General features: G+C 42.1%; 1 protein-coding gene across 1 annotated transcript; it reads left to right on the top strand.

The window, feature by feature from the left end:
* Nucleotides 1-1,025: 1,025 nt before the first annotated feature.
* pdlim1 (PDZ and LIM domain 1 (elfin)) lies at nucleotides 1,026-8,977 on the top strand. Its single transcript, XM_041947208.1, has 7 exons — nucleotides 1,026-1,242; nucleotides 2,391-2,542; nucleotides 3,075-3,159; nucleotides 4,422-4,588; nucleotides 6,323-6,471; nucleotides 6,664-6,781; nucleotides 8,289-8,977. Exons 1-7 carry the CDS (start codon nucleotides 1,150-1,152, stop codon nucleotides 8,473-8,475), a joined length of 951 nt encoding a protein of 316 aa, XP_041803142.1. The 5' UTR covers nucleotides 1,026-1,149; the 3' UTR covers nucleotides 8,476-8,977.
* Nucleotides 8,978-15,180: the final 6,203 nt, after the last annotated feature.

Here is a 15,180-nt window from a genome sequence, read left to right as displayed (position 1 = left end):
CACATTCCACATCCTGGGATTTAGCTCTACCATAAATGGTAAGCTTGCATATAACAGGGTGACGTACCGGCAGGCCGACATCCATAAAACAAACACTGGAGCTCATCTGAGAGCAGCACAAAACATGAAGAGGGATCACTCTGCTCTGCTTTCACAGGACTTTCTTCTAGGCGAAAAGTTAGGATGGCCATCCAAGGCCATCTCTTCAAAATATTATGTTGCATGTCAGAGCTGTCATTCCTTTGTTATTACTCATACAAAAATTATTTTACATGTTTTTAACGTTTGACTTTTTTTTGTTGTTGCTATAATCCAATTAGAGTCATCTTTGTTTAGTCAGGTTTAAAATAAGTCAGTATCAACCACACCCTCACGACCAAACTTTTTCCCACACTGGAAGGTGCCAAAACACAGTTTCAAAACACCGTTCGAGCCTGTTGAATGATGTGTTAGGTGAGTTGGTTGACTCCAACTGAGGATACTATTAATCTTTAAAATGGGACAGTAATGTATTGTTCGATTTTTTTTTTAAAGGCGCAAAAATGTCCTGATTGAACTGCACATTTTAGCAAGTGCTTCTCAAACAGCAGTAAACAGTGGATTTGTGGGGGTCTATTTTCATACTGTATATGGTCCACACATCCACACATGATAGATATTAAAGCCTGTGCTTGCAGGCCTTAATATCTACAGCAGAGGCACAGTCAAAAGTGGCCAGGTTTATTGTATTGTGAGAACTGTCACACAGTGTGACTAGTGTAAGCTTTTGGCACAGACAAATAAGCTTCATTGGGCTTTGGATAGACAATAGTAAGATGAATTAATTTTTTTTTTTGTTACATGACTGTTGTTGTTTTTAACTGTGGCCCCTGTGACAAAAACCCCTCACAGCTTCCACACACACGCGCGTCGCGGAGTGATCCATCACCTCAATACACGATCTTTGTGCTCTCACTTATCAGCGTGGAAACTTCAAAACCCATTCGTCCAACTGTAACCTGAGGGTCCACCCCCTCCTCCAGGGCTGCCGAAGCGTCTGACCACCGATCACTGCACATGTCAGTCGGCAGTAGGAAGTGAGCTGGTGGACTGAGACAGATCTTTGAACACATTTAACAGTTGATTCTGTTTAAAAACAACTTTGACGGTATGCCTCTGCGGGTAGTGGTGCAGGGTCCTGGACCCTGGGGATTCAGGCTGGTTGGGGGAAAGGACTTCGAGCAGCCACTGACTATTTCCCGGGTAAGTTTTACTGTTAGCTGCCTTTGTAATTCATCGTAACCACACCTGGGCTTGTCCCGACCAAACTTTCACTTCTTGTTCCCTCGATTGTCCGAAGGACAGAGTGATAGAAAGCTAACGTTAGTTCACGTTAGCTACTGTTAACAGAAGGCTAACGTCAGCGTCACAGATGCTAAACTGATATCACTCTAATGTAGCTAACGTTAGCTGTAGTGTTGGTGTTGTTAGTGTGGGGTTTTCTTGTACTTTCAGCTACCTGCAGTAATAACTCGTACTTCCAGCCCTATATGTAGCTAGAAACAGATGAGACAAGATATTCCTGTGTTATTTGTGTCTGTTTGGTGGTGAATTGTTGTTTTTGTTTGTTTTTATAAACCCTTATAGTAAACTTAAGTGCACAGGTTAAACAAAACAGCAGTTGAAAAAAAGCAGTATTTTGTCATGACTACGACCTGTTACATATTTGGGATGTCAAATGTATACTCTGAGTCCTAACTTCAAATTAAAAGTTAAATGTAAAGGGGGGAAAAATCCAAACGGTCCTTTGTTTTGACATCCCTGAGTGTCCATGAACGCCCCAGAGCCCTTGATTAAAGTGACAGCTTTTTGCTACTGTACAACAGTGCAAAGCTTTATTAGGCATCATGTGTTTTACAGTTTGACACTCCTGTCACAGTCAGGACTCAGAATATGACTCCACTGTGTACTGTTCCTGTTGTAAATGTTGTTGCAGTGGTCAGTCCACTCCACCCATGGAAAAGTGATTAGGAATTCCTGGACTTTGCCACAGTCTCCCTCTTCAAGCCTTTGTCCTCGATAGAGTGTCTGCCCTGGAGGCGACTCTCAGGCTGAGCCGCTGGCTGAAAACGCCTCTCTGCAAGTGGCTTTGCCCGTGTGTACTGTAAATACTGAAATGTGTGTGAGAGTCCTTGAAGGTCAAAGTTAAACAATGCAGCAGCAGAATTAAGATCTGATTAGATGAGACATTTTCAGACTGTGAGATTATTTCTGGCCGTAATGCAAAGTTGTGTTTTCCACAGTCATGATGAAATTTATGAAAGTACAGCTTTACCTCTGCAGAACTGTATAATCCAAATTCCTATTGTCAAAAAAAGTTGCTGAGTATTATTGCGCCTCCTGTGTTGCAGGTCACCCCTGGCAGTAAAGCTGCCCAGGCCAACCTGTGTATGGGAGACATGATCCTGGCTATCGACGGAGAGCCGACAGAGAACATGACTCACTTGGAAGCGCAGAACAAAATCAAGGGATGCTTAGAGGAGATGGTGCTCTCCATAGACAGGTGGGCTGTGGCAACATGTGCCAGTCTGATCTGCATAGCTGCAGGCCTGAAAAACACTGAGTAATATGAGACAGCTCAGCCACAATCCAGGTGTTCAGGGAGTGACGTTGTGTTTATTCATTGTTTTTTAAAGCGCGAGTCTGTCTTTTGTTTCACTGCATTCTTTGGTTTGAGAAGTTTATGTGCGCTGAGCTGTGTTGTAATTCTCTGTCATGTCGGCACATTGCGTCATAGCTCTCTGGTAGCCGATGATTTCATGCAGCAGGGATGTTGTAATGGATTCAGCAGGCAGGTTGAAGCAAATATGTTTGCTGAAATTAAGAGGGAATGTATTAAACACAGGGTGGGGTAAACTCTCAATGAAGCCAACCGAAAGAACATACCTGCAAGGAGTGCGTTGCATTCAAAGACACAGGCCGTAATGTCACACCCACAAACAGGAAAAAACAATCAGGCATGTTATATTTAAGTGTAGGATCGCTTTGTGGTTCAGCATTTTTCAACAGTGCTTCTTGTCCTTCCTCTTCTGCAGGTCAGAAGCTAAAATGTGGTCACCGCTTTCATCTGAGGAAGGAAGGACACATCCATACAAGATGAATCTTGCATCAGAGCCGAGGGTGCGTGTCTTCTGTCTCAACATCAAAGCTGGATTAGATTGAAAATTAGGAAATCCCATTTGCAGGTAGCCACGCAGTTTCTGGAAACCTGCACGGTCCATTCCCACTGCACCCACAAAGGCCTGTGGGTTGTTTTTTTTTTTTTTTCCCCTCTCTCGATACTGCCAACGATGAAGTCATTGTTTACTTCCCAACAGGAGGTTTCCTAGGAGACGATAGTTTATCAGCCAAGCTCTGACGCAAGCCTCGGTTCCTGCCCGCTGACTGGAAAGTTGAGGCCAAAGTGCGAATTCATGTAGGAAATGGTGTGATGCGTCTCAGGCTCTGTGTGTTTCACAGATGTTGTGCATTTTTCTCACACACACAGTAACACGTGTTTCTTGTCTGGAGTGTGTCACTGTGATGCCTCTTCACTGTTTTTTTTCCTTTAAACCATTGCTTCGTACTTTTTAGGCTGTTGGAAAATTGGTCGATGCTTGCTCTGGTAGCTTCTTGTGCGTTTGCCTGTTTGCTGAGACTCTGGAGTATTCAGCAATTTGAATGTGAGATGCTTGAAGCGTGAGCTATATTTGAAGGCATTTCCGTCTTCCCACTGTGAAGCATGAGCTAGATTTAGCATTTATGAGCCCACTTCGATGGCATGCCAGTGTCGTGACGTGTTTGTCTTTAAAGGCCGTTAACTATAATTAAGGCATAATCCATGGTCATACATTATCCTGCTAAATTATGTGTGACTTGGACTCAAACTAGAAGCAGCTAGGAGGCTGACTTGACGTTTTCAGTTGAACAGGGTTTCTAAGTCTCAGCTTTCAGAGTCTGCAGTTGCAACTTTATTGAATTCATTGTTGGAAACACCAGGGGTTGGGTGTTTTCAAATGTTGACTAATATTGTTGCCAAAAGTATCGATACTTCAATTCTGTCAGATTTTCAGAGCAGATTTTCGACCTAAGGCAACACAGATAATACTACAGGAACGAATTTTTGTTAAAGAACAAACATTTTATAGTATTATTGACATTTTTTAAGTCTGGTGTCATGACAGCATTATTAGCTGCATGTTTGTACATGTGCAAGCTCATAAAAAAATGCACAACAAGTTCATCTGAAGACGTCAAAAGTTGTGACCACCGTTGCGTCAAGTGTTGAATGTTTGAGACAGCGTGCGAGCTGTGTTACACACACCCGCTACCTGCACTCAGCACCTGTTGCTTGGCTGCTCTCAAAGAGCTTTAACAACACAATTTCACGTTCATTTTCACAGGAGGTGAAACACATTGGCTCCACCCACAACAGGAGTGCTCTGCCGTTCACCAGCTTCGGCTCCAAGGTCGTGACCAACCAGTACAACAGCCCCTCTGGTCTCTACTCTTCAGAGAACATCCAGGACTTCAACTCAGCTGTGGCTACAGCTAATGAGCCCAGCCGCAAGTAAGACACGCCTGAAGTGATACTAATGGTGTTTGTTAAAGGGTCAGTCAGTCAGTGTGGAGCTTTCATTTCTCTGTAGGCTGCTGATCAGTGACACAATCAATATTTTTGAGTCCCAACATCAAAATCAATCATTTAGGCTTGATTGTTTCTTTTAGATTACAATATTTAAACTTGATGGGTGACGTGTTGCATCACAAAGGCCGTCCAGTGCCAGTGTCCTTTGGTTACTGTGGTCTGACAGTGCTCCAAAGCTACTTGCGTGGCTTTGGGCCATCATCACTCAGCAATGACCAAAACTTGATACAGTGATGATTTTTGATGGCTGTTTTGACTTCACTTCATTTTCTCACAGTGTGACCACATGACAATAGCATGATTGTGAACTGTGTTGTGAATTGTGTGTCCCTCCCACAGCAGGGTCAGCAGTTTCTTGACTGAATTTTCAGAAAATGTAAATCAACATGTATGAATATTTTTTTCCTCCATATCATAAACCCTCTGCTCCTCAATGACAGAATACTGACACAGATCCTTTGTCATAAAACTTTTAATTCTTTGTGTATACTCTTTCTTCACTCTGCTCTGTTTCTCCTTTACTTTATAAAATCCAATGTGTGTCCACGTGCCGTCACCTTTAAACGAGAACGAGCATGTGAAAGCTTAACAACATGCTGCGCCTCCCTCACAGTTGCCTCCACGCTTTAGCTTAATGTTCCATATAGCCCACTTTTTATTGCTGTGTTTTGCTTGTGTTTCAGTGCCCATTTGGTTGAAACAACCCCCAACAGATTTATCTATCATTACCCAATATTATGCCTCCATGCCAGCGACAGCGGCCAGTTGTATTTCTGGTGGACATGGGTCTGTCCCATTCTCATGAACGCAGTATCTCAGGAACGCCTGCAGGGATTATTTTTTCAAACTTGGCACAAAAATTCACTAGGACTCAATGATTAGCGGATTAGAGTTTGGTGGTCCAAGGTCACAGTGACGACACACACAAAACATTTTTGCCCATAACTCAAAGAGTTCATACGCTAATGACAAAATTCCACACAAAATAAGGATAAATAATGAAGTGATGACATTTTAAATCCAAAAAGTCAAAGGTCAGCCTCACTGTGACATCATAATGTTCTGCAAAAACACTTTTCTGGCCTTTACTCAAGACCATAACTCAGGAACAGAAGGCACATTGTGACCATATTTCTTAACTGTATGCACTCTGACATTCACTTCAAAAAGTACTCTTTTAAAACTTTAATCAAAGAACTCCAGTGTTTAATCTTGAAAGAAAAAGGATGCATGCAGAGGTCACTGGTTGGTTGGCTTTTAACTGCTGGAATCACTTAGTAGCCTGTAGGCCGTCTCCAAAAAAGCAGAATGATATATTCTTTACAAATCATTAGTAATAAGGATATGATGGTCACGCAGGTAGAAGTTTTGACTTAGCCATAATGAAATAAATGAAGAAAATCGTATCATTTAATGTAGCTGATAAAACCAGCAAACAATAACACAATATAATTTAAGAGAAGTCCATGAGAGAAAAAAAGCAGGAGACACAAAAAGCAAAGGTTTTGTGGTCTCTTGGACCTTTGCAGCTGTTTCATTCTTCATGTATTAACAACAGGGATGATGAAAAGACAAGGTGTTTGCTTTTTGTCTCATGACATTTTTGCATCCCGTGGCTCCTTCAGACATGCTGAAATGTGCACACTTGCTTTGTAGAGCTCCCTCAGATCCGTCGCCGGCAGGCAAGCGGCCGCCTGTAACTGCAGATTCGGAGGTTTACAAGATGCTGCAGGAGAACCAAGAGTCTGATGAGCCTCCTCGACAGTCTGCTTCTTTCAAGGTGCTTCAGGAGATTCTTGAGACGGGTACGGATACCAGTTATTACTCACTGCTTTATCAAAATGTTTCTTTTACAGTGTTAAAGGCACACAGTCATCTTTCATTTTTAATAAGATAACAGATTTCTTTATGTGTTTTTTTTTTTTTCTCTCATATCTGGTGAAAAGAACGAGTGAAGCCTGATTGACAGTTTATCTGTGTGTGTCTGATGTTCATAGGTGACTCTGATAAACCGTCAGGGTTCAGGAGTGTGAAAGCACCCTCAACAAAGATTGGATCATCTGTGGGGAACACAGACAAGTTACCATCATGTGACAAATGCGGATCTGGGATTGTGTACGTATTTTATGATTCACTATTGTGCTCGTCTTTGTTTATTTTGCAGCACTGAGGAAGTGTACCAGGGCCATTTATGTCTTAATTGAATCCAAACGTCAAGATCAGCCTAGATCTGTGTTCACTTGTCCCCTCAGCAGGTTCAGTGAAAGCTGCTGTTTATCTCACTTCGTGTTTTTACATTTGGAAACTTCCACATTGTGACAAAATGTGATGCAACACCATGGGCCCCAGAGTGTTGCTATTACTGTGTGGAGTTTGTCTCCACCTTGTGGCTGAATTAAGTTACGACCACAGAACAAACATACCAGCTCTTTTGGTGAAGTCCTATTGCTGCTTCACTGTTTTGGATTGAGTGTCCCTTCAGATCTGTGGAGTTTCTCTGTGTAATGAGGGCTTTTGTTCAAGTCAAGTCTACTAAGATCCACTTCCTAATGTAGAGGGTAGTTATGTCTCCAGACACTCTTAATCGTCATTTTTGATTATAGGGTTATTTTAGTTTTTGTTGTTTACATTTGAAATATAAGGTAGTGTGTTACAAACTATTCACACTTTTGTCTTGTTTGTAGTAGAACAAAAAATATTACAGTATATATCAGAGCTGATTCAGGTTATGTTTCATTTTCTATACAGACCCTCAACTGTTATCTTGTATATTTAATCATATATGAGAACCTGATCGGCATATGACATACAATAAAGGGCCACGTGTGGGGCACCCCTGTATCTTAGGGGTTAATGCTGACCATAAGCTGTTATGTCTCAGGTTCATGTCTGGCCAGGATGGTTGTTACTTCTCCCTTTTTTCTGTCGTTCTGTGTTGAAGGCATGCATAAAAATGCTGACACTTTGGAGTTAGAAGGACGAATATATGTGGAAACCCTGTTCACATATGTGTAGTTTAGTTCTTGCTCAGTTTTTCATGCTTTGGGTCCCTCCAATTAAGAAAGATTGTACCACAGCATGCAGTGATGTGTAGACAATAGTGTGCTTCCATCTTTGTGGCAGTAGTATAGGGAGTGCTTTTACCTGTTACAACATGATAGTGTGCACATAGCCAGGTCCACAAATAAATGCTTTTCTGTGTTTTCATGTGGAACCTGACTGGCCTGTATCGAGCCCTGAGTTCAACACCATCCAACACCAGGCCTTATCACCACACATCAGTGTTGGACCTCACTAATGCTCTTGTCGCTGAATAGGAGTAAATTCCTGCAGCCGGGTTCAGAAAATTTGTGGAAAACCTTTCCAGAAGAGTGGAGGCTGTTAAATATGTTGTTGTTCTTGCTGTTGTATTGTTTTTGACTGAGATGCTCAAAAATCACATATGAATGGGTGTAATATCCAGGTGTCCAAATAGTTTGAGCCATGTTATGTAGCTCTAAACTTTTTACAGTACCATATAAACTTCTCTTAATTATTTCAATCATTTTGTGAATTAGTGTCTAGATAAACTGCAGAATTTGTTTCAGTCAGGTTTAACGTGTCATTCATATCTCTGCTTCAGGGGGATGGTGGTAAAGCTGAGAGACAAGTTCCGTCACCCCGAGTGCTACACCTGTACAGACTGCGACATCAACCTAAAACAGAAGGGACATTTCTTTGTGGAGGACCAGATTTATTGTGAGAAGCACGCGCGCGAGCGAATGACCCCTCCTGAGGGCTACGACGTGGTCACCGTCTTCCCCAAGTAGAGCGCTCACTGGGCTCAGCCTTGGACTGCACGCCACGCCACGCCAGGACAGGACACCATGACATAATCCAAGACAGCGCAACACGTAGCTCACGCTGCTCCCAGAGCTATAAAATGTTCTCTCACATTCTGCTTCAGTATGGTCACTGGTGAGCAGGACTGTAAAGAACCACATCTTTGAAAGTGTCGATTTGCACAATAACTTTGGCATCTACGAAAGGAGAATCGATGAATTCTTTGAGATAATGGCATTCAGTTTTTTCCCCTCCCTAAAAAAAATGTTTTTCCATTTGAATGACAGCCACTGTTTTATGTAATATTTGTATTTGTAAGTGTAAGTGTTCATTATTTTGAATCATGGAAACAATGGAAAGCCAGACTACTTTTCACAACAGGAGACGTATTTTCTACAGTTTTATTAAATAAATAGACCTACTTTTATGCAGCAAAAATAACTCAAACAACACATTTGAATATCCTTACCAAATAAATATTTTAGCTTAAACAAATGACCTCGTCTTCCTGAATCATTGATTGTGCTTCGTGGTCTTTTAGTGAAACTGTGATTGTTAAGAGTGCAACAGTTGTGTATCACATTGTAAAACACAAGTTGCCTCCAACATAACTGCTTACTTTGGAAAGTACTTTTAATAGTATTTTCGATGTCTCACTCTGAAGGTAGAAAAGGCTGCTGCACTGCTCTGTATGGGCAGAAGCATGTCAGCTTTCCGGCCAATGAGGATTCAAGCTGCTCAGACATCACTGATCTGTGTGCGTCTGAGCACGCGACATGCCAAATGTTTTCAGCCCGTAGAGAGCAGAGAAGCAGCGTCATGTGGGCAGTCATTAAGAATCCCTCATAGCAGGACACGTCAAGAAAAGTCATCAGTGCCAACGCTCTCTGAGATCAGCGTCACGACAGTATGACTTGAAATAAAAGGTAACGGGGATAACGCTGGATGGATCTCCTAATAAAAGCTCATAGTTCACCTCCTGAGCGGATGTGTGACAGTTTCTCAGGTCAAAGTCAGCTGAGGTCACATAAGCTGCCTCTGCGGGTGATGCTGAGCGCCACCCCTCAGATGAAACGCTTGTCGGGCTGCTCAGATCAGATGCCCCCGGCAGGTGCTCCGGCGCGTCTCCGCGTTGGTCGGCCATGCGCAGAGTCTCGGTCAGAGCCCAGATGTAGTTGTGGGCAAAGCGCAGAGTTTCGATCTTGGTCAGCTTCGTGTCGTCGGGCAGGACCGGCAGGATGCTTCTCAGCGCGTCCAGAGCCGAGTTCAGGTTGTGCATCCGGTGGCGCTCTCTGTCGTTTGCCTTCATCCTGCGCCTGCCCCGCTGCCCGGACTTCTCACATCGGGCTCTGTGTGACAGGTTCTTCGTCGAGCAGGCGTCCCCCCCGATAACACTCAGTGGTTTACGAGGCAACAATTCACTCGTGCCGCCGGCTTCATTGACTGGGTGGCGAACAGAGAACCTGCTAAGCATCACTGCGTCTCTGGATGTGCGCAGGTCCTTGGGGGCGCACCGTACTGTAGGAGACATCCTGCGCAAAATAAGTACATCAAAACTCTGATGCATCATCACAAAAGTGAAGGAACATTTATCACTATTTTACAAGAGTTTGCAATAACGGAAATGTGAATAGTGTATTAAAGAATCATCTAATCAAGCTGTTTCTGAAAATCAGTTTTTAAGCTTTGTAGTCTGAAAATCATATTTTGTGTGATAAGTGATGAAAGTAGACAGACTAAGCACTTAACTAGTATCAAGAAAAAGATGTATATATGTTTTCTCAGAACTTGAGATGGATGGATATATTTGCGCTTACCTGACAGGTGATGCTCTGGTGACGAGGCGGCAAGTCGTCCTTGTTAACCCTCTGCTGTAGATGGAGGCAGCAGACACCGTATGTGTGCAGCTGACAGTGACGGATGGATGCGCATCTCTGTGATTTTATATGGCCTTTATCTTATCTTTTTGCGCGGTGGCCGCCTGAATCAACAGCGCCTGTGAGGTGGCCAATCAGCTTCCAGGCAGCGCGTCCTGCACCCTCTCCACCCGTCTCCCTCATTCTTCACAGTGCACATTTCTTTGTGTTTTCTTTGTAATTTTCAGTCAAATGCGCGGGTGGTATCCGAAGTGCCATACAAGTATGCTGGGTTGGCAATCAGATTTTATAGGCCGTGTGAGATCAAACTTGATTTTCTTCTGGTCAAAGCGAAAATCAACCATCTGCCTGAAAGCAGTATTTTAAAATCAGAGAGTTTTTAGGATCCCTGGTGGTTCCTCTTCATTGGGGAGCGTCTTGGAAGAGTTCACACTCTGTTCATTATGTAGCATCCGGCCACTGCGCCACCTCACAGAGCCGGTGCTTGACGTTTTGGTACAAAACACATTGGGGTCTTTATTTTGGGCTTTCAGTGAGGACACGCGTGTTTCTGATGAGAGTGTCACTCAGAACTGCACTGTGTTTTTGCCATTTCAATTTAAACCAGATTGCACGAGGTCGATGTTGCCAGCCATGCAAAAAAGACGATTTTAAACAAACAAACAAAAAAGATGTATATGATATAAATGTATCGATATTTTTACGCATGGAAATTCTTAATGCACAACGGAACAATGACCTGGTACATAAGTGTCCGTGGTAAGTGTTCTGCTCCACTGGAAGCTGTCAAGGCCGGTCGGTACTTTGTTTCTTGTGCATTAAAATCAGGCTGGCTGTAGTATTTTTGTGCGCAGTGGGCTTAGAACCACGGGAAATGTTTGACTGTATTTTTTCCAGAAAGACTTATTTTTCTGCACGCGCTGTGAGTTTGCTTTTGCAGAAGTAATCAGATCTCCAACCCTCAGGACACTTGTGATGCCACATTTTACGCACTCAAAATATTGGCACATGTCGTGCAGGCTATATATTGGTTATGGTAACTTGGCAAACTGGCTTCGAGAATCAACTTCAAGTATAACACAGTGTTGAAAACTGAGTTGGAAGCAGCAGCATTTTCGCGATTATTTTCAAATAAATTGTTTATTATTACGTATGCAGTTACGTAGCTTTGGTTGTGCGCGTTTCACATGTCCAATGGCGTGGTTGGCACTGAACATCTTCAAGATGCTGCAAGCTGGTCCCTACGTCCCAGCGTTGGCAAAAGTTACTTTCAAGAGCAAACGTATCTCTTTCTTACCCCAGGAAAGCTGATCTATGTCAAAGAAAGTGTTTTTTACAATGTCACATATATTTGGACAAACACGTGCTTAAGGCGTTAGAGCGCAAAACGCCGGCGGTTGGCACAAAGACAATTACGCATGAGGCCACCAAACAAAGAGCATTTGAGAGGGTGAAACCTGTTGCGTGAACTGATAGTACAAAAGTCCTGGTTGCGTGTCACAACAATAAAAGCTCGATTTCTTCTGTCATGTGAGCCTGTATGTGTGCGCTATGACATCTCCAAAACATAACCACTATCGCCACAACCCAGTGGCGCATTACATTTTTACAATATAACTTGGCTTTTAGAAAGTTAAAGATTAGTAAAATAAGTCAACAATATGCAGACACGTTTCACCTCTGGTGAGGGGGAGTGTGGCAGAGCTCAAACATGATTTACAATTGCCAACAAAGGCTCACAAAAAGCTCTCCTTAACTTTCTGTCTAAATATGTGTTTTGGGAACAATCTGATAACCATATGCTTTCAATAAACTGGACAAATACAGTAGTGAGATACGAGATGGTGCCTTGCTGTTATAAAAGGCACGAAAAGTCTAAAGTAAACTGAATATTACCACTTTACAAATAATCATTGATGCCAAATCCATATTCGGATATCATGGACAGGTGTGGATTTGAAGTTGTCAGTGTCTCTCCTTGATTTTTTTATCAGTGTGCTGTAGTGTCCTGCTTGTTATGCAAAGTATAGGCAAACATAAGCGCGCAGTTGCTGTGGAAATACAGATATCGGACCAGACTTGGTACGAAAAGTGATTTAGCAATATTTAACAATAAACTGAGCAAGCTCCAGAGCAGGTGATACCTGCCCGATGCTCCTGATTAATACTTCCTCTACTACTTCACTTTACACTCTCTTTTGCTTATTTATTAAACGAAATCTATTTATTATTATTTTAGCAAACAGAGGTACCAGGTGGGGCTTTATTTTCGTCCTCAGCTTTTTGTTTGAAGGACGTTTTGAGGGGGGCAATCAAAGTCCAACAACTCGCTGACCAGATTGTTGTCATCCCAAACTGGCAGCGAAGCCATTCAATGTGTCCCCCCCTCCTCTTCTTCTTTCTGGCAAAGAGCTGCCGGGAGGGGAAAAAAAAAGAAAAGGGAAACTTCTTCAAGAAAGGAAAAACATCTTAAAAACATTTAATTGCAACCCGGATGCCATATGTACACCTCTTGTGAAACCCCTCAACAATGTGACTGCCTTTTAGAAAATATAGAGTGCGCCTTTGGAGACGTGTGCGCTTTTGGAGAGGTGCGCACGTCGTGACCAGAATGACCCCGAACGCACTTTACACAAGAAGTAATTCACTTTTAATGTGCTTTGGAGTCTCCTTTCACAAGCAATGCATTGTACCTCTCACCTCAGCTTTTGAAGACACTGTACACCAATTATAGTGGAATAGCTGTCCTATGGAGACAGTTTGTCTCTCTATAATGATTGGAGATTTTAAGCACGAATAGGGCCGTTGCTCCAAGTCGCCTCCTTTCAACCCCCAAACTAATGCAGAATGTTTTTTTTCTTTCCTCTGATAGCTTGTTTACAATGCTAAAGCTTGTGTTCATTAGTGGCTCTTTGTGTATAAAAGGAACAAATGTGGATTTTGTACCACTGGATGAATTTCTTAGAAGAAAAGTAACATTAAGGTTCATTTTAAATGTTTAATTAATCATTAATATGTTGACTTTTGGTATACATTAAATATCTTACTTCATTTCTTTTACTCTGCGAGTAAGTCGATCATAAACTGATATTTATGAATACTGAGTTGACTCGTAAGGACATTTGGTCGGTCCCTATTGCAATTTCCTCACAATTGCAGATCAACATTAGTGAAATCGACATAATTGTGCGAGAAGTCAGCCCACCCTGACGTAAGATAGGTGTTACAATTACTTCCCAATTAGACCTAATTATAATTAGGCTAAATTGGCATGTTTAGAGAAAAGATCTGACAAACAACGTCTTTAATTACGGCCATTTTTGCAAATGCGCAAATGGTGCTCAGCGGTGTTGCGATGAAAACAGGGTGTGTAACAGTGTGTAAAGGATGAAAATGAGTAGCATGCCATAGTTACACCGCAGGGAGAATCACCGAATCACTGTTTCACAAACGTTGGTTCATCTTTATTATGTCGGAAATAATTATTGATACAATAGTTCCTTTTTCTTTATAGCAATGTTTTCACTTTATCGGTCCAGCTGCAACATTCATATTAAAGTGGAAAACATCCCCTTCCATAGACCGGTGTGTATCCCAACTAGAGATGAGTTTTGTGTTGCAGCTTATGTCTTCGTCACGTTGTTGTTGGAGGTATAGTTGTAGTGCCACAGCTTGGCTGCGCTGAGGCGCTGTTTTCACTCCTAAAAAGAAAACAACATGTCACGTTATAAAAGCAGCACCGAGTGGTGCCTTCAGGAATTAGGGAAATATGGGAACTATAAGCAGAATAAAAGTGAACGAACCCAACACAGTTGTAAACGTGAGCATGCCGCAGAATTATCACCATTTTCAAAATGCAGAACTTTACAGATACGTGGCTGTCCGTTCAGTCGTCGTGTTTTTACGCAACTGCAGGTGGCTCAAAAAAAAAAAAAGTAAATAAAGACAATTTAAAAGAAAAACACACCTACCTTCATATTAATCCTTACAGACTCAAAATAATGTTTACCTTTAGGGACACGAGCTCTGTATTTTTTTCTTTATTCGTTTAGTTATTAATTTATTTTTGAAAATTCAGGATCTGTGGGGTCCTATTTTTTATTCTGGTTCCAAATTTCCACAGTTATAGCTGGCCACAATTTTTGACAGTAAATAAGATGTAATAATCAACAATGTCTATTATTTCCCAAGCAGAATTTCACTTTGTAGCAGTCCCCAAGACTCGTGCAGAAAAAAGCACTAATCACTAAACTTGGTCAGTTTGAAATTTTCAGATAAAAAAGATTCCCGTAAATGTTACTTTTTTGGGCTGAAATGTTCTACAAACTTTTAAAACAAAATACTGAGAAACTGTTGGATAATGTGCAAAAAACATGGTCACAAAGATGGAGCAAGTTTTTTTTTTTTATGTTTCCACAGGACAAAGACCTTCATATTGAGAGATGAGATTCACAGGCATACGGCAGACATAACGGAACCGTTATGGGCACATAAACTGGATGGAAACTGAAACTGATTTCTGGCTCATCCTCTTGGTTATGTTGTATTAGTTATTCCGTTAAATGAATGTCCTCACCTGATAGTATTGGAGTTTACGAGGAACATATAAATGCAGCACCAGTCTTCTCCTTTGCTAACTCACCCAGTAGTGGGTGTGAAAACGTGCGACACTAGTCTAAAAAGGTGATCTACAAAGCATGCGGCGCCACGCGGAAAGCATGTGATTAGACCCAGCCACAGCGTTGTCAGATCTGCACATGCGCAGACCGCGCGCAGCTGTGTCAGACTTTCGGCCACTTCCTGAATCAGGGTTAG

The sequence above is a fragment of the Chelmon rostratus genome, chromosome 11 (assembly GCF_017976325.1).
Source record: "Chelmon rostratus isolate fCheRos1 chromosome 11, fCheRos1.pri, whole genome shotgun sequence".
Classification (NCBI taxonomy): Eukaryota; Metazoa; Chordata; class Actinopteri; order Chaetodontiformes; family Chaetodontidae; genus Chelmon; species Chelmon rostratus.
This window is presented reverse-complemented; position numbering and strand designations above follow the sequence as displayed.